At 48.4% G+C, this 22,306-nt stretch overlaps 1 protein-coding gene across 1 annotated transcript; it reads right to left on the minus strand.

Moving 5' to 3' along the window:
- Positions 1–943: 943 nt before the first annotated feature.
- Positions 944–21,721, minus strand: LOC146870297 (keratin, type I cytoskeletal 19-like). The gene is given in 6 exon segments (XM_085599662.1): positions 944–1,168; positions 2,304–2,429; positions 2,530–2,691; positions 4,296–4,452; positions 5,107–5,189; positions 21,263–21,721. Coding segments are annotated over 6 exon segments (1,212 nt in total).
- Positions 21,722–22,306: the final 585 nt, after the last annotated feature.

Below are 22,306 nucleotides of genomic sequence, written 5' to 3' on the forward strand. Positions count from 1 at the left end.
CAGCTAGAAGTGCTAAAGATGACCTGAACAGGCTCTGGATCCCAACAGAGCAGGTCGTGCATGTAGTTACAACTGGTGAACAGAGGGTTTGTTTGAAGGGTCTCCCAACCTCTGCGGGGGAAAGGGATTCAAGAGGTGCATATGGAGACAGCCATTACCCGCTAAGGGAGAAGCCACTGCACGAAAGAGCCTGGTGATATCCGTCAAGGATATGGTTTCTAGATCACCCCGGCAACCGGGGACATGTTCCGGTCCTGATGTTCCCTCCTCCAGACTTTTGCTTTCTGACATTTTATTCCCAAAAGCTGCACTTAAGTGGCCAAGATCACAACTACTGGGTGCTTGCTGCACAATAAAAACTCCGGAATGACAATGGCTGCCCAGGTTACAAGAAGCCTTATTGTGCCATTACCTGAATACAGGGCCTCACTATAGTCACATTCTCCACTTCAAGCTATAGACAGAGCCCTGCAAGTGGACATTTTATGTTTAAACACTTTTCACTAGGTGGGTACTAGTACATGTTTATGGGGTTATTTGGAGTTTTGCACAAGCAGGAGATCTAACAAAAATTGGCAGATGCCTCATATGCCCTATTTAGAGTTTGTAGACACTCTAAATAGGGTGGACAGGACACCCTGCACATTTTGTTTACTGTCCAACATCTGCCAGATTTTAAATAACCCCTTTAGTGCTACAAATCAAACCCAAATCGAAATAGGTTGGAGTTATACGTTTTCGGTACGAAGTGGCTTCTCATAGATTGACCCATCGGCTTGGGCGATCTTTCATCTGCGATGGGATGCACGCATTCTAATAAGGTAATTCTAATGTGATAGGACCAGCAGCCCCTCCATGCTCACAGGCATTATAGGTTAATTTCTAATACGATATGACAAGAAAGCCCCTCATGGCTACAACATTGCACATCAGCCAGTCTTACTTACTGGGCATCGCCCCCCTCGAGCAGCTGGCGGTATGTGGCTATCTCCATCTCCAGCCGGTTCTTGATGTCCATCAGCATCTTGTACTCGTGGTTTTGGTGCTCCATGTCTGAGCGAAGGTCGCCAAGCTGGGCCTCTAGTTGCGATATCATGCCCTGGATCTGCTGGAGCTGTGCACAATAGCGGGCTTCAGTTTCTGCCAGGGTTCCCTCGAGGGAGGCTTTCTAAAAGAAAGAGAAGAAAATAACACACATAGAGGATGATCTCTATGACTGAGGAATCTGGTGGGAGGAGAGGGCAAAGTGGAACCATGTCAGTGGAGGACAGGCTGCAAAGGGAATGCAGACCACTTCCCCTAAAATTCAGGTTCTGTTTAACAGAGACAGTCATTTGTCAACAGGACTTCTCCCCAGGTCTACCGCTTTGATGGCAAAACTCTTGAAATCTTATATGCTTTTCCTCTACAAGACTGAGCCTAGGCTCAGCTAGGCAATCGAGAAGATGTGGGCAAGGCTGTAGAACCCTGAACTCATAATAAGGCCCCTAACCCAGAGAAAGGGGCTTTGAGTGTAGACCTGTCCCGGTCGTAAAGAGCCTCGGCCTGAAAATTGACTCTGACCTATCCATGTCCTGTCAGGTCACCACGGTGGTAGGAACCTGCATTGGCCTACTCAGGCAACTGCGGAAACTTGTCCCTGTCCTGTCAACATCATCATTACAATCCATTGTTTCCGCAACTGTCATTTCTAGGCTGGACTATGGGAATGCCCTATACATTGGCCTCCCTCAAAAACTTATCGGGAGACTGCAGGTGGTCCAGAACGATGCGGCCAGGCTTATCTTTGGCCTCCCTAGAAAGACACATGCCACCCCCCTGCTGCATAAGTTACACTGGCTTCCTATCAAACAGAGAGCGCAGTTCAAGGGTCTATGTATTGCTCACAAAGCAATCTACGGCCAGGCACCTAAGTACATAAAAGACCGCCTTAAGAAATACGTTCCCGGCCGGACTCTACGATCCTCTGAGGCATGCAGGTTAGCTCCCCCTAGGTACATCTCTAAATCAAAGGGGGGCAGAGCGTTCTCGGTTCTTCTCCCGCAGATCTGGAATGATCAGCCAGAACATCTACGCAGGGAACCGAACCTCCTCACTTTCAGGAAACAGTTAAAAACCTTCCTATTCAAAGAGGTGGTTACCACCACGTAATCTTCCTGCCTCTCTGCCGCTGCTATACCTCTGCACCAGCTACCAGCTCATCTCCTTCTCTTTCTCTAGAAGCGCTTAGAGACCTGTGGTGATTTGCGCTATACAAAAATCATATAACATAACATCTCCAACTACCAGCAAAAAGGATGTACCATGCTAAGCTGTGATTGCAGCTCTATCTCCAGGCCTTGCATGGTGCGCCTGAGGTCGGTGATCTCTGTCCTGCTTGACTGCACCTCCTGCGTGTGGGTGGCCACCTCCTTGTTCAACTCGTCCGTCTTGGGATAAAGTAGGATATTGGGAAAGAGAAGAAGAAGTTACGTTAGATGTGAATCGACAAGTCTCGCTTGCTCTGGCAGATGACTGGTGGTACCTTACCGTACTCATGAACCTGGCCTCAGCGTCCAGGCGGTTCTTATGGGCCAATTGTTCGTACTGGTCCCTCATTTCCGTAAGAATACGGCCCAGGTCCACAGCTGGAGCAGCATCCACTTCAACACTGACCTGGCCGCCGACTTGTCCCTTCAGAGCCATGAGCTCCTGCAAATAAAGTGGAACATATTTAAAGATGCCTCAGATACATTACTGATGAAAGATACAGCCCAATGTTTAGCCCCCAAGACAGGGAATCTAAGTTGTGTTAAGGGGCCCTACTCCGATAGGTGGATTATGTGCAAGGCAGGGCCTTCTAGCGGGCCACGTTGGGTGGGCTCGCCCTTAGATTATATGGAATACCTTGGGTGTTTTCTGAGTGGTTCTCAAACTTTCCAACTCTGACACTAGAGAACCTATACAGGTATCCTGGCTAATCCTGGCAGTAGCCAGGAAAATAATATTATCCTATAGCCTTCTTTTGGAGGGGGAGGTTATATAGCATGAGCTTGACCTGAAGGTACCAGGTATCTGAGCGCTTTACATGAGCACCAGTTGCGTTGTATAAGGAAACATTTTTGCTAGGCATGGGGAGATTAAGTGATTTGCCCAGAATCACAGGATGTTGACGGTCATTGCCAAAGTTCGACCCTGGTTCCCCAGATTTAAGGTTGGCCCCCTAGCCATTAGGCCACATCTTGTCCCCAGTCTTTCATGGGCTCTGTCTCAACCACGGTTTCGGCATCGGAGTTTCTATCTATCATATGTGCAGATTGGCCACTTCTGCCAATGTATCAGAGGGAAATATGGTATTCTTATTGAATCTCCACTTCAGGGCAGATGGGGTAGCTCTGCTGAGTGATGTGGCTGAATTTACCACTGGCTAAAAAATGGATTGGCGTATTCAGCAAACAGGCCCCCGTCATATCATCTTGATCACAGTAGAAGAAGCTAAGGGACGACTGATTTTCAGTCTCAATGACAGAGGTTTTACCTCCTCTAGCAAGATCCACGCAGATTTAGAACTCTCTGTCTCAGTGTGCTCGGGGTTTCTTCCATACCACGGCTGCATCCACCACTGAATGTGCCACTTTGACTGAAACCTCTGGTGTCTAATCCTCCAATTCCTTGTCAGGTACTGGTAGAATTTTCATCATAAATATAGGCATTGAAAATGTACCCACATAGCGAGAGTACTTTGTCAGTGCCCACATATTTAGCTTCTGTATTATGTGGAGACCAGTTGCCCAACACAACTGTGATAAGAACATTTGTCATCCTGTCCTGTGGAGTCTTTCACAAAGGTCAGTCTGCCAGATTTGGAAGTAGATCAGCCATCTATATGGGGCTGTGTGCCTACCAATATTTATTTATTTAATACTCTTATATAGCACGCTTGGACAAGATGGTATTATGATGCATCACATGAAACAAAGAGCATGAAGACATGCATAGCAGTGGGCTGTAGTTAACAATGCAAGATAATATCTGAACAAGCTTAAAAGGATTGGGAAAAGAGATACCGCAAGAGGGTCTTGCTATGGGTCCGTTTTTGAATTGTCAACAGAGATGTGATTTGTGGCAGAGTTACCTTGGCATACTGATAGAAGCTGAAGAGCCTCTACCGTGAGATAGTTGCCATACAAGGAACTCTAAATAGGGTGGTTCTGGGGGGGGTTTACCATTGCCAGCATCCTCTCTAACTCGGCGGCTAGTCTTGACGCACCTGCTCCCCATTGAGGCCTTCACACGCGGTGCAAGGCAGAGCTCACCTCCTCGTGGTTCTTCTTGAGGTAGGCCAGCTCCTCCTTCAAGCTCTCGATCTGCAGCTCCAGGTCAGTTCTGGACAGGGTCAGCTCATCCAAGACCCGGCGCAGTCCATTGATGTCGGCCTCCACATTGACACGGAGAGCCTGCTCAGTCTCAAACCTTGTGAAAGACAGATTTGAAATCAGAAACAAGGGAAGAAATCGAAGGTTATTCTTGCTTTCTGAGGGTCTATGTAGGCTCTCTGGTCTACAGGTACAATTACCAAAACCCGAACTATAACAGACATGACCACTTAAGAATTTTTTGGGGGGAAAATTATCGTTTAGGATTTAAAAAAATGTAGATTCATGAATGGGGAACATCATCCTGTGTTCACAAATCCAGGCTTCTGTATTTTCTACTGAGGCACCACTTGCGTTTGTTTAAGGTCCGGCTAGGTGAGCGCCAACAGAGCACCATGGGGACATAAAGTGTTTAAGTGACAGTCGTCTGCCTCTGAAATGTATGGAGGACTGTGAAAGGGGATGGAAAACAATGACATGTCGGACCAACAAAACCTTTCTTGCTAAGATCCTTTTGCGCCAGCGCTCCAAGGTGCAAGATTTCAAGAAGAAAAGCCTCCAAGAAAACATGCTGGGTACATGTCCTACTAGGGACACATTTTGTATAGATTCTCATGCACGTCAATGTGATGGTCCGAATGCCCACCCCACCTTTAATTATCCAAATGAGAAAGCATGAGTTCAAAGTTTCACCCAGATGACCTTTAATGTCATACCTATGCTTGCTGGCCAACAGGTGGTAAATACTCACTTGCTTCAGAAGTCATCTGTTGCCAGGCGGGTGTTGTCCACCTGCAAAACCACCTTGGAGTTGTCAATGGTGGCATTGTAGATCTAGTAAAGAAACATAAGATACGAAACCTTAAGTGTCAAGAGCTGGACAGTAGAGGAGTAAAAAAAGGGTCCTTTCACAATAGGCATATCTGCCAACTACTCCTCGTTAGCATGAACAGAATCTTATGGATCTCAAAAAATGCATTAATTAATACTTTTACTGTGCATGTCGGATGTTTTTCTATAGTATCCAAAGTGAAGTGAATTCCTTCCAGGTGAGTGAGAACATTTGAGCCTACTGAAAAATCCCTATACAAGAGCATTTGTGCCCACTGCCCGCCCAACAGTGTCCGCTGCCTGTAGCATCCCAACTTTGAGCGCAGCTCCTCTTCCTGTTGTTGACGTCCTGCTGGGCGGGGTGCAAAGCTGTCGGCGCTTCCTCGCTGAGGAGTCCTTGGTTACCCAGCAACGGCACAGCTTCTCCAGTGACGCGGTCCTCCTCCAGGAACTCGGGCCAGAGCGGTGATCGGCAGACAACAGCTGTGCGCCAACAAGCGCACCAAGCCGTATGGGTGATCCGTGGGGTCAATTAGGTGCAGGCAAAGCAGCCTCCGTGACAGACACCAGCTGGGCCCAGGTTAAAACATACATCGTCGCAGGGCCGATTAGTACAGCACTTAATATGGTGTAGAACGCGCATGCACCGCTGCCATGTTTACGTCAGGCAGAGATGCGCGACACACCAAAAAAGTGCTAACAGTGCAGACGAAAACTGTAGTTGGTGGCCGCTGCTTCCGGACTACACGGAAGTCAGTTTGCCATCAACAGCCAATCAAAACCAAGCTTACAAAAGCTATACAAACATTCAGCAAATGGCAAGCGGCAGGAGAAACTACCGTCCGCTTGCCAACATATAGATTACTTTAAGTCTCGCAGAGACAGCGCATGCAGCGCATGCGCTGCCAAGGCGAGACCTAAAAACAATTTTTCTGCAGCAGTGAAAATTCTTGCATTTCTTTGCTAAAAAAAACCCACACAAACAGCTGGGCAAGATGACAAGAATCCACAGAAAAATTGAAATAGGCCGTGCCAGGATGGCTCCTCTGAAAAGCTGGCAATGCAGGGGCAGAATCTATCAATGAACTCTGGTCCTGACAAAGGGTTTATCTGAGGCACCAACCTGTGTGGAAATATTGTTAAAATTGGGCAACTTCTGAGGGGCACAATGTGCCCATACCTTTTGTAATTTAACAAAAACTGTTCCCATTCATTTTGTAAAAAGGCAACTGTCTCGGAACGGTTAATTCTGAAAGTTGAAATGCTTCAGCTGAAGCGCAAGGCAGTGAGTCCCTTATGCTGTGTAACTAAGGGTGCGGCAGACAGCTAATCAAGCCTTCTTGCCAGGGTGTAGGCTTACCTGAAAGAAATGTAAATGTGCGCAACTGGTTAATCTGCAAATGTAAAGGTTGCTTGGAAGCCGATATTGGCTTTAATTGATGGAATCACTTCAAGCTTCCTGATGACAGAGATGTATTCTTTTTGAATAGTATTGCAAGGGACAAATTTCGAGCTGAGCGGTGAAGTGTGTTCTTTTAAAAAACAGTTATAAATGATTTGCATTATGTACAGTCTGGGTATTACTAAATCTATATTTTGGAAGCCCTTTTCTATCTTAAACCTTTTTGCTCATTTTACAGCAGCCTATCTTCTAGCGTGTGTAATGCAAGTTTAAAATAATGACTTACATATTCACAGTGATATCTGTCACAGATTGGGACCTTGTAGTACTAAACATGCACAAGGCATCATTCTCCACTGCACCAACTAGGATTCTTTTCTGTGACTGTCTGGTTACAGACATGGACCGCTGCAGTGCATTAACAAATAGAGATTTCATAATGTACAAACACATTTTCCACTGATTAACTTAACTTGCATTTATTTTTCATTTAAGCACGTATTTTTCATTTAAGCAGTGCGTTATTATATATGTATTTATTTTATTTATTTATTTTGAAAGTTTTATAGAGCGCGAACAAGACCCTTGCGGATATCAGAGCGCTTTACAGTAAGTAAAGTTCTTTATACATCAGTTAAATGCAAATCAAAGCTCGTATACATAACATCCTGTAAAAGCAAAGTAGTAAGGTACATCACAAAACTATCCCGGTGAGTCAGATAACGGGTAGATATAATGTCTAGGTTGCCAAGATGGTCCCTTGTCATAAATAAGGGTTAGTAACGAGGGTACGTTTGGTCTCAAAATTTCTTTAGACCATGCTCAGGTGAATTTGGCAATGAGAATTGATTTTACTTCCTTTTTGAAAGATGCAGTAGAGGAGTTAAGTCTGGTTTCTGGGGGTAAGGCATTCCAGATTCTGGGCGCCATCCCCGAAAAGGATCGGGTATATGTTTTCTTCTTGTTCAATCTTTGCGGTTTCAGTAGTAGGTTTTCCGCACTTCTTGAGGATCTGATCCCACCAGAGATCGTCAGTTTCTGTGCCAGATAGGTGGGTGGCTTGTGATGCATGACTTTATGCGTCATATACGCTATTTTCAAATGAATTCTGGCTTCCAGAGGTAGCCAATTCAAGGATTGTAGGTCCGGGGAGATGTGGGCGCTTCTTTTAGAACCAGTGATGAGTCTGGCTGCAGCATTGATTGAGGCTCTTAGAGGTGCCGTTGTAGCTTTGGGCAGGCCACAAAGAGAGACAATTCTGTACTCCACTCTAGGGATAACTAGAGCTTGCACTGCCTGCTTGAAGTCATTGTCTGGCAGGAAGGATTTCTGCTTCCTCAGTGTGTTTATCTGGAAGTTTGCTCCCTTTGTTGCGTTGCTGATATGTTTTTGCATATTGAGGTTACTGTCAAGAGTTATTCCCAGTGATTTCACTGAATCCACGATGGTTGGTTGAACGTTGAGTGCCGTAAAATGTTTGATCCAGTCTTGTATTATGGGGACTTGGGCGGGTGGAGCTATTAGGAGGAATTCACTTATTAGGGCATACAATTTGAGATGGTTTTCTGCCAACCATGTCTGGGTATTCCCAAGAGTTGCGTTAAGCAATTTGATGTCTTCTAAGGTGTGGATCTTAAGGTATAGTTGTGTGTCATCAGCGTACATGTGATATTGCACGTTAGACACGTGTAGAATTTCGGTGAGTGGTTCCGTGAAACGGTTGAACAATGTCGTGGATAGTGAGGACCCTTGCGGGACTCCCAAAGTTACTGGGACGGGTTTGGACAGGGAGTTGTTGACCTTGAATTGTTGTGTCCGGTTTTGGAGGAATGAGGTAAACCAATTTAGCACTGACTCTGATAATCTCATTCTGTGTTTCAGAAGATCTATCAGGTTCTCATGTTTGACCGTATCAAATGCACCTGAAGCTGAAAGACCGAAAAAAGTTACAGAATATTTTGTTTTTTTAGCCACGCCTTTGACCCCACCCCCACACTCAATCACTTCCCCTCATTTGCGCACAGCATCACAGTTCCCATACTTTTTTTAATGCACTTCGACCACTGTGTGTAAGTGGTATTTGTGTAGTATAAACCTATACAAAGGGAGTACTATACAGGGTCAATGGTGAAGACCTAGTCAAAGAGTGAATGGAGGTTCTGGCTTCTGACTTTACAAACATATCCTCCCCGCCTCCCGCCTACGGAGTCCGCTAAGTCTCGCATTCATCGGGGACATCCCAGTCCCTTCAGGTGCAGGTCAGCCTCGCGCACATCCTGCCCTTCATTCATTCATTGCCCCGGATCTCCTCTGAGGAAGAGGGCTGGCCTGGGCTGCTTCTTACTCACCCAACCTGCCCGATCTGCTCTGCTGCTGCTCAAAAGGCAGATGATCAAATATTTGCTGGCTCCGTTTCTATAGATTTTTGTTGAACTTTTAAGGAAACAATGACCGCCAGGAGAAAGTGAGCCAATCAGATCGGAGGACAGCAGAGCGAGGCAGGAGAGGGAGTGGGAGTGGGGAGGCAGACAAAAGCTTGGATTTGGGATGTTTGCCAGGTTCTGTGTACTCAGGGTGCGCCCACACGTGCACACAGGGGAAACGCGGAGGAAACCTACGCACGGGCACAAAGGCAGCTCTCCTCTTAAGCACACAGTGTTTGGCTGCTGATAGAGGCCGGGTCGTACAACTCTGCCTGTTTGAGCACTCGAAAAACCTACACCGCATCCAACTGTGTCTAATTTTTCAGAGCTGCCTACTGGCCCTATACCACGGGTTTCCCCTCAGCCAGTCCTGGAAATTTAGGCAGCGACACTTCTCTCTGTGGAACTATTCATTACATACTTACAGTGCTCAAACTAAAACTACAAGTCCCAGGGTGCAATCTGTTTAATAAATAAACAAGCATTTGCAATGCAATAGGTCTCGCATTTATAAGAGTTTGAGCTATTGGCATTGTAAAATTACAATGCCTTTTATTTATGTTTTGGTTTTAAAACAAATAAAAGGCATTGCCATTTACAATGTCAGTAGCATAAACTCGCATAAAAGCAGTGTGTGGAGTGCAGCAGTGTGAGGCGTGCAGCAGTGTGCGGCGTGCAGCAGTGTGTGGCGTGCAGCAGTGTGCGGCGTGCAGCAGTGTGTGGCGTGCAGCAGTGTTTCGTGTAGCAGTGTGAGGCATGCAGCACTGTGTGGCGTGCAGCGACGTGCAGCAGTGTGCGGCGTGCAGCAGTGTGCTGCGTGCAGCAGTGTCGTGCAGCATGCAGCAGTGAGTAATGCAGCAGTGTGCAGCAGTGTGTGGCGTGCAGCAGTGTGCGGCGTGCAGCAGTGTGTGCCATGCAGCAGTGTGTGGCGTGCAGCAGTGTTTCGCGTAGCATTGTGCGGCGTGCAGCAGTGTGTGGCGTGCAGCAGTGTGTGGCATGCAGCAGTGTGTGGCGTGCAGCAGTGTTTCGTGTAGCAGTGTGCAGAGTGCAGCAGTGTGCGGCGTGCAGCAGTGTGCGGCATGCAGCAGTGTGCGGCGTGCAGCATTGTGCTGCGTGCAGCAGTGTGCTGCGTGCAGCAGTGTGTGGCGTGCAGCGGCATGCAGCAGTGTGTGGCGTGCAGCAGTGTGTGGCGTGCAGCAGTGTGTGGTGTGCAGCAGTGTGCGGTGTGCAGCAGTGTGCGGCGTGCAGCAGTGTGCGGCGTGCAGCAATGTGCGGCGTGCAGCAGTGTGCGGCGTGCAGCAGTGTGCAGCGTGCAGCAGTGTGAGGCGTGCAGCAGTGTGTGTCGTGCAGCATGCAGCAGTGAGTAATGCAGCAGTGTGCAGCAGTGTGTGGCGTGCAGCAGTGTGCGGCGTGCATCAGTGTGTGGCGTGCAGCAGTGTGTGCCGTGCAGCAGTGTGTGCCGTGCAGCAGTGTGCGGCGTGCAGCAGTGTGCTGCGTGCAGCAGTGTGTGGCATGCAGCAGTGTGTGGCATGCAGCGGCATGCAGCAGTGTGTGGCGTGCAGCAGTGTGTGGCGTGCAGCAGTGTGAGGCGTGCAGCAGTGTGAGGCGTGCAGCAGTGTGAGGCGTGCAGCAGTGTGTGGCGTGCAGCAGTGTGTGGCATGCAGCAGTGTGTGGCTTCGTGTAGCAGTGTGAGGTGTGCAGCAGTGTGCGGCATGCAGCAGTGTGTAATGCAGCAGTGTGTAATGCAGCAGTGTGCGCAGCAGTGTGTGGCGTGCAGTAGTGTGCGGCGTGCAGCAGTGTGTGGCGTGGTTTGTAAACAGCAAGAAAAGCGGACATCAAAGGAAGGGTGGGAGGGAGCGAGCATATGGGGTGTGAGTTATAACGAAAGTTAATTGTTGTAGGAGGGTATGCAGGAAGTGAGGCCGAGCGCGCGCTGGCGAAAGCAGTCTGCTGCTTTCAAGTCCAATGCCAGATGCCAGCTTCGCACTTGAATGCCTCACATGCACTGGCCATAAACCGCATTCCTAAGGTCTTGTGCCCCTTACTAAATCTCTCTGAATGCGTGAGGCGGCGCACGCGCAGGAAGTAGCTGGTGGCAAATGGAATGCGAGTGGTTGTGTGCGTAAACGCCACCCGATCCACCTGGGAAGCCTTTGGGAGCATTTTCTGAAGCCCCTACAGAAGTCTCGCTGCGCGATCGCTTACGCGATAGCCAGGCGAGACCTAAAAAGGACTTACTGAAAGTGTCACACATGACATGGGTCCAGTTTGGATGCGCCTTTGTTGTTGCACTGTATATGCTGGGGGTGGGTAAGGGTCACTGGATATGAGAGCTGAATGCTTGTGGGTCAAAATGTGTTGCTTCGTGTACAGAAAAGCAGCATCTTCCAAAGCAGTCTATGAAACCATTCAGGCTAGCAGATAGAAGTGAGACCGCTGGGCATAGCTGTCGCCTCACCCTAAATCTAGAGTGGGACTTTCAGCCTTTGGTAGGTGCTGCAATGAGCAGTATAAAGCATGCTGGGACTTGTAGGTTCTTATTGCACACTACAAGGATGTGCCTATAGGTCTGGGCATATTTTGAGATGCTTGCTTAAAAAATGTTGGACTGCCCGAAAGTCACTATCGTGTCATTGACACAGTAAGCAGCTCTGGTGGAAAATGGGGGAACAAGAGTACACGGCGAGACCAGGTAAAGGATGAAGCTATGTAGAGCGGGCTTGTACATTTTGTGTTTGGCATACTTTAACTGCTATTGAATAATATAGTTTATAAGTAAGAGTGACACTCATTTGCAGGGTGTTAAAAGAAATATATGTGGCACCTGAAAAGTGGCATTGCCTCCCTCCCCCACTCCACGTATAAAATAACAATGTCTATCAATGAATTTCCATTTTTCTCCAGCGTGAAGGTTTCTTTCGCTTAGATTAATATTTACAGGAACTCCCTTTTGGAATAGGTACAAGCGCCTTACCTGATTTTGAACCCGGACACGCCGTGAGGGGAACGGCTGGAGATCTGCCCTGCTGCTGTGGGTCTCGCGTCACTCGCAACCAACCGCCAGCGCCAGCGCCGTGAGGGGAACGGCTTGCCTTGGGACTGCATTACCCAGGGGGCTGTGCGAGGCGCACGAAGAGCGTCATAACAGGGCGCCAAGGCCCATAAATAGGAGGAGCGCCTCCCGCTGCGCGGGACGCGCGCGGGCTTGCCCGGGCCAAGGTTGGGCCCGTCCTTGCCCGTCACTGACAGGAACTGGCTGGGCTGGGCCACCCCCCCAACAACTCATCGCTGCCCAAAGGACTCAAGGTACTGACGTGCTTATTCCTTACGGGATAGTGCTGTGCTGTGCACCCGTTGGGGCTCTTATTTTTGAAAGTACTTGGTCCTGTGCTGCCTACTTTTTATGTGTTGACACTCACTGAGAGCTGTTGGTGTAGTATTGTGCCCACCGCGAGGGGAATGGGAATGGCCCCTTAATAATACATTGTTCCTAACGTCTTAAAGCCACAGCGTCTGGCAATAGCGCCATCACCCAGCGCCGTGGAACTGATATAAGCGCACAGGGTCACCCGCTAAGGCGAAGGGCGGACTCATCTCAGACCAGTAAAAGCCGGGACTTTTCTTCTAATTCTGGTGCCTGTTTGACTTGTAAGCATATTATTTTGATTGATTTACCGGCTCTGCTATGCCCCCCAAAGACATTAAAGGTAGAGGGGCCAACGTCCATCTCACTGGAACTATGGACCAGTTTATCACTAAGGTAAACTGTGTCATTGACCAAGAGATTACGTTGTTGGAACGCAGAGTCTCACAGGACCTTGCGATGGCAAGGAGGTCCTCAATGGGTCATATTGCTAATGTGCAGTCCCCTGTTCACCAAGCCCTAAATGGTGATGATGCTACCTGCTTACACTTTGATTCCCCGACCACAGATTTAACACCTAGTGGCACAACCGCTGTTTCTATGGGGGACCATTCCATGGTTTCAGACTCATTGTTGATATCTCCCTGTTTGCTGCTGTTTGCCTCCAGTTTAGTGCCAGAGCCCAGCACCAGTCAATTACGAGAGAGGAATCCTGGCGCTATTCCTAAAAACAAGCAAGGGCCCCTTACTAACAATGGTGGGAAGAGCAAAACTGGCAGAAAGAAACAGAAAGCTGTAAGCCACGTTAGAAACTCTGGAATACCCCCTCCTTTACAGGAGCAACCTGCTACTGTTGCTATAGCAAATAAAGTTGCACCTTTAGACCATCTATTATCCACCAGAGCGGCACACCAAGTTGCAAGTGGGGGGACCAGTGTAGATGATAAGGTTGAGGGAGCCACTGAGATGCCCAATATTTATGATACAATTAGGCTTCTCCTTCGTCCTATGGAGGACAGAATTTCTAAGATCGAGCAATCCTTATCTAGGATTGAACAAGGTCTTGGGGGAATTGCTGATTTTTTTAAAGTACGTTCCCCACCCTAGGGTTTCCAAATTATTGGATATTGCCAGACCAGTAAATGTTCCCTCTTCTTTAAATGATCCCACAGCACTGTTTGTAGATCATCAGGCCCCTACTGAAGCCACTAAGGGTACAGTTGTGCCCCCAGCCTCTATTCCTCCCCAGCATGACATATCCCAGCCTAAGGAGGCCGGGAGGATCACTTCCCCCCAGATCTCTAGGAGGGAAACCATTCCAAATCTGCCCCCGGAGGTTTCTCCTTTCGTGGTAATCTTATCAGGGGTCCCCGAACTGGGCAACCATGAAGTTGAATCTTCTACAATTTTAAAGAATAGGGTTGTGCATTGGCTCAATAAAAATAGACCACTCCCAATGCACACAGTGTGTAAGATACTCATGGTTAGGAGGGTCCCATGGGTAGGTCACTTGGCTAAAAATATAAGGGGGGATTGTATCTTAATCAACTTTAAAGACCCCAAAATAGCGGAGTATATTTGTAACTGGAGACACCCCAGTTTAGGAACATCCATACGTCCTCTTCCTCTGACCTATTTTTATCCCCCTGGTCACTTTACTCCATTAATGGATGGATGGACATTGGTTCAGCGGAATGGGAGGGGGTTCCCCCAAGGGGGCTGGTCCAGACCCATATCACCTTTAGGTTCTATTGTCACCCAAAATCGTTTCAGCACCTTGGAGGCTGTTGACTGACTCCAGGGCAAAGGGGGAGCATCAACTAGTCCTTTGCCCCCCCCAGGTTGCTGTACCTCTGGTTCTAGAACATCATTAAAATCTCTGGGTCCAGAACTACCTATCCCCGTTATACCAATAAAGAGGGTTACTAATAACACTGTTCTACATTTGGATTATCCCCCAAGCATTCCAATTCCTTGTGTTGGTTTTCCCAGCCACCTTAAGCTTGCTTCGTAGAATGTGGCAGGTTTGCGCAGCAACCTTTCTCTTCCGGATTGGAATGCCTTTATTGATGGTTATGACCTGTGTATGTTCCAGGAAACCTGGAGCCTTGAGCCACTGTATAAGCCGGGCTTTTCATGTTTTTTTCTCCCAGCCACCTCGAAAGGTCGAGGCCGCCCATCTGGTGGACTCATGGTATGGATTAGGGTAGAACTTAATCTTAAGGTCACTCAGCACACTTGTCCTACATTAGATGTAATGAGACTCTCCATTAAGTGTTCTAAGAGCAACTATAACTGGGAACTCTTTAACGTATATGCACGAGGAACACAAGGGGGTGCCAAATCTCGTACTATCTCAGCCCTTTCAGATCTGCTCCACAGTTGCCCCACTGACTCCCTTCTTCTGGTTGCTGGTGATTTTAATTGTTCTTTTGAGCCCCTTGCGACTGAGGATATCCTAGGAATCTATGATGAGGATGCTAGATGGGGCATTCCATCATTGTCACTCAAGCCAGTGAAGAGATGGTCACCAGTTGTCATCCAAATAAATGCTCTATCGTTAGAATTCGGGTTAAGAGCTGCCAACGGGCGCAGAATCTCTGATGCATTGGGAGCTAATACCTTTAACAGGGTCCCCTCCCAAAGCAGAATAGATTATATTATGGTTGACAGGAGGGCATGGAAATTTGTTGTAGACATGGTTATTATACCAACAATAAATAGCGATCACAACGCTTTGTCCCTTAAAATGTTAGACGTGTGGCATGGGAAAGAGCTCATCCCCATTCCTGAAACACGAATGCTGACCAAGACAGTACTACCGTCCAACTGTAAAAGGTTCCTCAAATGGCCTAAATTTATTTTGAGTGACGTAAAACTAACCACTCTTAAAGAAATTCTTGCTGATCAGACTCTTAAGCTTTCTCCAGTTTGCAGGGATGAGGTTGGCCCTGCTGCTGCAGTGAAAGTTTACGTGGAAACCATTGATTCGATCGGCACTTTATTCCTAGACCACACCAAAAAGCGTCAGTCAAGTGCCAAGCCAGCGCAGAAGTGGTTCAACAGGGATTGTAGATTGAAAAAAGATAGCTTGGTCCTTGCCATTAAATCCAACTATCCGGGTGATGTTCGGCTGGCAAGATTACTTTATAGGCAGGCCCTCGCAGCTGCAAAGAAAGAATGGGAAGAGCTGCGCTGGGACAGCCTAAAAATTGCGTGCCATTCAAAAAACGCTGAGCTCTTCTGGTCTACAGTGAGAAGATCTAATAGTTGCGAACAGGACCAAATTCCCAACCACATAACAGATAGGGAATGGTTTGAGCACTTCAGGAAATTATATGTAGGGGATGAGCAAACGGGTGACCCATGTCCCCGAGTTGTGTCCACAGTTATTGATCCTGCTCAGGCCCCATTCATTAAGATAGAGAAAAGGGAGGTCGAGGCAGCAGTTAACAACATTGTCTCTGCAAAGGCCCCGGGTCCAGATGGCATCCCGGGCGACCTATTTAAAGCCAATGTCGAGGGATGGGCCTCTTTGAGCTTCTTATTAATGCCCTGCTGGAGGGCTCGCCGGTACCGAATTCTTGGAAGGGAGCCGAGGTAATCCCCATTTACAAGAGGGGTCCAAGGGGGGACCCAGCTAACTATCGCCCAATTAGTCTTATTGACACTGGTCAAAAGTTGGCTGGTAGGGTCCTCCTGGAGAATCCACGCATGGGCTGATGCCAATGATATAATTTCACAGTTTCAGGCGGGTTTTAGGACTTGCACAAGCACGATCGACCAGGCATTCAGGCTGGTGCTCCTATACTGGAAGGTGGTCACCATTGGCAAGGGCGGCCTGTACTTGGCGTTCATTGACTTAAAGACCGCCTTTGACCTGGTCCCTCGTGACCGCCTGTGGTTGATTTTGGAGGAGATGGGGATTCCTTCATACATTCTGAATCTTTTCATTCGGATGGATGAAGGCAACTATGCTTGTATTAGATGGGGGTCTCAGGAGCAAAAACTCATAAAATCCCGGTGAATAGAGGGGTTCGCCAGGGCTGTGTATTGGCCCCTACACTTTTCACACTTTTTGTGAATGGTGTTGTCTCTTTCCTGCTTGAAGTTAATGCTGATGTCCCTGTCCTGGCGGGGGATAAAGTTCCTGCACTACTTTTTGAGGACGACACACTTCTTATATCGAAAACACCAGCAGGATTACAGAAACTATTGGACCGTTTCTCTTTGTTTTGCAAGTCGAGGGGCCTCGTTATTAACACTGCTAAAACTAAACTCCTCTATTTTAACCCGAGCAGATCATCTAGATCCACCATGACTCTTGAAGGGAAGCCATTGGAGCATGTCAGAGAGTTTGACTATTTGGGGATTAGAATCTCTGACAAGCTCAAATGGCAGCCTCACATTGACAAAATGGTCCTAAACCATAGGCGGGTAATGGGAGCCATAGGGAGGGAATTTCGTGCCTCCTCTACTAAACCCATCGCTCCAGCTTTAGAAATATACGCTGCCAAAGCTGTAGGTTGTGCCCTTTACGGTGCAGAACTATGGGGTTTCGGTTGTGTTGATGCACTTGTTACTGGAGAAAATAAGTTTTTCAGGGAGCTTGTGTCGCTCCCTAGGGGCACCCCAACCAAGCCACTATTGAGTGACTTGGGACGGCGATCTATCAAAGACCTAGTCACCCTGCGTCCCCTTTTATATTGGGCACGGTTATCCCCTGAGCTCTCCAGATATGCTGATGGCCTAAGAGAGGTCATGAACCTCCAGGGAGCCCACAAAATAGGTTGGCTTGCTAACATAAAGAAACTTCTGGTGGCAAAAGGCCTCACAACCGCTAGGGACTCCGGGGCACCGCTATCAAAGGAAGCTATTAAGAGAGCCTTTTGGTCATGGGTCAATCTCCAGGAGCAGAGGGATCTAAACCCAGGCAGACTCACTGAGGAGTTTCGCCAACACAAGGTTATGCCCCGCCTGGAACCTTATCTAGATTTTATCACGAAGCCTAGGGATAGTTCGCTTTTTGTCCAGTTTAGGTTTGGGACCCTTCCCCTCCGTGACCGTACTAGCAAGTGGAATCCTCCGTATAAAACTTCCGCTGACTGCCCAAATTGTCCAGGCGCAATTGAGAATATACCCCATTTCTTTTTTATATGCCCAGCTTATCTAAAACCCAGACTGAAATGGCTTAAACCTCTGTGCCTGCAGCTGGGGACGAGGGACCACTCTGTAGCACTCAGAATTCTTAAGACTGATGCTAATACTACTATAGCATGCGGGGTGGCTAAATTCCTCGGCTGGGCATGGATGATCAGGCAGAAGGCTATCTGATTAATTTAAACATTTTATAATATTCACAAAGCTGCTTAAGTTTAATATAGCTTTTAACTATTTATTGTATTCAAAACCTTTTTTTACGACTTGTTCTTAAATGTATTTCATTGAATTGTGTTTTTATGTGTAATGTGCTTTTATGATATTAAATGTCGAAATAAAGCTTGTTGATTGAATAGGTACAATGGATTCTTGGCACTTGCCAGGCTGCTGTCAAACTGGCAGCAACCCCAAGCCCTAATAAGGCCATTTGTTTGCTTGCCAAGCTAAACTGTGTAATGTTCGAGGAGGAGGAAAAAACAGAAATTCATATTGTTACGACTTGAACAGGCTCCAAAAACCAAAGGAAACAGGCAGGCAGGAATGAGCGGAGTTTTCATTGTGCTCTGTGGTAGCAGTGTCTAGTTTTCTTCTACTAACACGTTTGAGACCTCAAAGCACTGTAAGGGCTCGAGTCGGGGTACCACGCGGGTGGACGGCGTCCCCCCACTTATTTTACCGGGAGCTCGATAACTGGAGCAAATGGAGCCACACATTCACTCTTTGGCCTCTCTGGGGCGAGATCGGAGCTCATTCAGAATGCTGCTCACGCGCAGGCTTCTCTGATGCAATCGCATCTAAGGGATGAGCGAGGGAAGGCAATGAGTCTGATGGTGCAAAGTCATACCGTGTATCCTCTCAAGCGCCTAGAGTCGGATGGAGCGCTCACGTTTCACAGTACCATGTGCGAGTAGCTTCGCCCCTTCTGTTTTTTTCTTCTTGCATTTTGAAGCCAGGAATTTGGAGTTTTACAGGAATAAACAGCACTAAAACTACAGAATGGTAAAAATAACTTGGGACAGGTGATGGACTGCTGATGGATGGAAAGGGGCGGCCTGCACCGAGCTCGTGGCTGTCCCCTGCTCGGTGTCTTATACGAGAGCGCTTACACGCTCGCGCTGCTGCGCCTGCGCTGTTTATGTGAAATAGCTTAGGACAGAACTCACAGAAGGAACTTCTGATGGGTGGAAAGGGGCGGCGGGCGGCACAGAGCTCGTGGCAGTCCCCTGCTCGGTGTGTCTTATACGAGAGCGCTCGCGCTGCTGCGCCTGCGCTGTTTATGTCGAACGAGGCTTCTGCGCGTGACTCTTTGTAATGGGGCTATTCATGTGGCGCAGCTTCGGGGCGCTTTGTAGCCTTGGAACGTCATAGTTGCCAGGAAAGTCCTAAGCTGTACTTGAGCGGCGACGACAGGTGCGCAGCTAACGGTAACGCGAGGCAGCCGAGCCGAGAAGCCGCCTTCCCCTGGGGCAGGAGGCGGCGGATGGAAGGTACCTGTTCTCTGAGCTCTTCTGCGCTCGCGCACTGTTTACAAACTTCGGAACCATTTAACACCAGGCACGCTCTATGGGAGATGGAGAGCAGCTGAAAACACTACTTGCAAATAGGTGCCGAGTTTGTCCGCGTTATGCGTGACACCAACAGCCACGCCTGGCCTGTCAGCCAACAGCATGTTTCATTCTAGGACATGCAGTTTTGATATTTAACATGGGAAGCATGGGTTCAAAAAGCTCGGTCTTCCGTTCAAAAAGCCCAGCATGCCAGGGGGCTGTTTATTAAACGTCAAGGCTGGCTGAAGGCATTGGACACGACACAAAGAAAAACAAAGGGGCTTATTTACAAGCCCCTTGCGCCACCCGTGCGTCATTTTTTACATGGGAAAAATGGCGCAAAAGTGGCGCAAGCGGTTTGTAAATTAGCCCCAAAATATTTTGGAGCAAATACTTCGCCTACATGGAGTGCCGAGTTTGCTCAGGTTCCATTTCCTGCATTGTCGAATTCTCCAGTGATGACAACTTCACCAATCGGTAAAAAATGACTAGATAAGCATATATGTATGTATACATGTATGTGAGGGACATGAAAAGCACACCTGGCTACGAAGCTTTGGAGTACTGCAGAATGGAGGGAGGATATAATCAAAGGGGGTGGGGGGCACATTGGAGGGTGGGGTTGAAGGTTGTCAGATGCCTACATGTCAGCAGGTTCACCAGATCCAGGCCAGGGCTTGCCTTTTGTAAATTATTGTTCACTCAGTTATTTCAGTTGAAATCAGCCAAGATTACAGCTCTCAGAATGCATTAGATTGATACTGGAAGGCCTGTGACAGCGAAATAAAGTTCCTAATGACAGAGTGATCTGGTAACTTTAAGTACAGATGAAGGAACAACAAATGTATACATCAGGGTGGGGAGTGGCCTGTTAAGCTCTAAGTACGGGGCACTTCTATGGCATCAAACATCACCCACAATGTGGCCCCATGTCCCCTGAGGTAGTGATGCTCAGAATACCCGGTGCAGACGTTTATGGCATTCACTGCAGGTCGTAGGTAATTCAGCTGACAACCTATGCAATGTGATCAGAGACACTAGTTTCAGTCCTTAGCTTTCATATGGGAACCAAACGCATTTTTGCTATGGCCGTCTAGGTTTGCTACCATTGAACTAGTTAGACCAGCACACTATAATGGGAATGAACTGTAGGCATGACGGTCTGAAGGGCTGCGATTACCCTGGACAGAAACAGGCCCGGTTCTAGAGGGTGGGCCGGGTGGGTCAGGCCCACCTAAACATGAGCCTTGGCCCTCGCAGTGAATCTGCCATCGATGTACAATAAAAAATGTTCAGATAACTGGTGATTTATGATCCTGCTGGAGAGCAGTCATTTGTCTGTTGGTAGTTTTTAAATGCAGATAGACTGTATTTATGTGGATAGCTCAGTGGGTTACTGCCTTTGTCAAGAGATCCTTGGGGTGCCAGAAAAGACTTTCGCACCAGCGCTACAGCCGGCCCTGTCATGGCCTTTCAGTTTTTGGTCATTTAATTAACAGTTGAGTCATTAGGGCAACTGTGGAACATACTTCAAAGTGCATGCTAATTACATTTACTGCTATATTCAATATTTCAAGTTTGAAGGTGATTTTACTAATGTTTTTTTCCCCCTGAAACAATGAAAGTGGAACTGGATGGTGGCTGACATGGGGCTGGGGCCCAAGGTCAGCTGTGAGATAAGGTGCAATGGCGAGGGGTGGTAGAAAAGTTGATAATCAAGCCTGTAAGGGAGCACGCTGCAGAGTCAGTGGTCAGGTGGAGGTAGTAATGAAGAGGGATTCTCCCTAAAGGCTCGCACAGAGGGAGCCTGAGTAGTGTCAATTGCCTGGTACTCCCTCCTCAGAAACCTCCTCTTCCCATCAAAGGGACATCACATGGAAAAAGACACTTTTTGAGAGTGATAACATTTAGAAAGAGACTTGGAAAAGAGTGCATTTTACTGGGCCTTGTAAGACTAAGAAGAGATAAAGGAGGGCCCGGAAGCAGGCCTGGCTAGACATACATGTGACAAATCGGGCTCGCAAGGGCCCACCCCAATGCACCCTTGGCCCACCCAAATAAAAATTCCTGGAGCCGGGCCTGATACAGAATAAAGCATTTAGGGATGCCACCTCTTGTGTGCGGGCATAGAGGCTGCCTGGGCGGTGCTCAGCTCTACCACCCAGCAGCTCGCTCCGTACCTTGTCCCGCAGGTCTTCGATGGTCTTGTAGTAGTGGCTGTAGTCACGGGTTGGGCTTGGGCCTTGCTTCTCGTACCACTCGCGGATCTTCAACTCCAGGTCGCTGTTGGCGGCCTCCAGCGAGCACACCCTATCCAGGTAGTTACCCAGACGGTCGTTGAGGTTCTGCATGGTCTCCTTCTCGCTGCCCCCCAAGATGCCTCCTGCAGCAGCATTGACGGCACCGAACCCTACCCCGTAGCCAGCGCCACCACCGCTGCCATATCCCCCACCATAGCCACCACCAACACCGCCGCCGAATCCCCCACCATAACTACCCCCATACCCCGAGGAGACAAGCCTAGCGGAGGAGACAGACACCCCCTGCCCCCCATAGCCTCCATGGACACTTGGGGCCTTGAAGGTGACCACGCGTGGCCCCCTGAGGGAGCTGCTGCTCTGCCTGTAGCTCGACGACATGGTGGACGAGGCTGATAAAAGGACGGGAAGACAGAGACTGCTCGGCCTGGAGCGCAGTAGCGGTGCAACCGTGACTGGTCTGAGAGCAGGAGGAGTGCAGCCTTTCCCAGTCCGCCCCCCTCCTTTTATCCCCGCGACAAAGGGTGTTGTCGGCATAGAGGAGGACATCTAAACAAAAGTGCAATTAAACCGGCCCCCTCGTCCATGCCAACTTTCTGAGGTATTTCTCATTGGCCCGCTGGTATGATAGCTCGTGGTTTTTTAGCATGCGCTGGTCTGGCGAGACTTTTTGAGAGGGCTCCAAAAAGTGCTACCAGGCCAGCCTAGAGCTACAGTGCATGTGCGCGGGCGCGCGCGTGGCGCTTTACCGCGATTACTTTCACTTTCGCGGCCGCTTTGATGTTTGTCGCGATCGTGTTCACTTTCACGGCCGCAGGGCGGCTAGGCATAGCCAATAGGTCTCGCTTTTGGGACCTTATAAGTATTTAGTTAGGCAACTGTTGCATGGCTAAACACTTATAAGGTCGCAAAGGCGAGACCTATTGGCTATGCCAATGCTTGTTCTTCCTCGCTGCAGGCAAAGAG

This window comes from Triturus cristatus, chromosome 1_1, assembly GCF_964204655.1.
Source record: "Triturus cristatus chromosome 1_1, aTriCri1.1, whole genome shotgun sequence".
Lineage (NCBI taxonomy): Eukaryota > Metazoa > Chordata > Amphibia > Caudata > Salamandridae > Triturus > Triturus cristatus.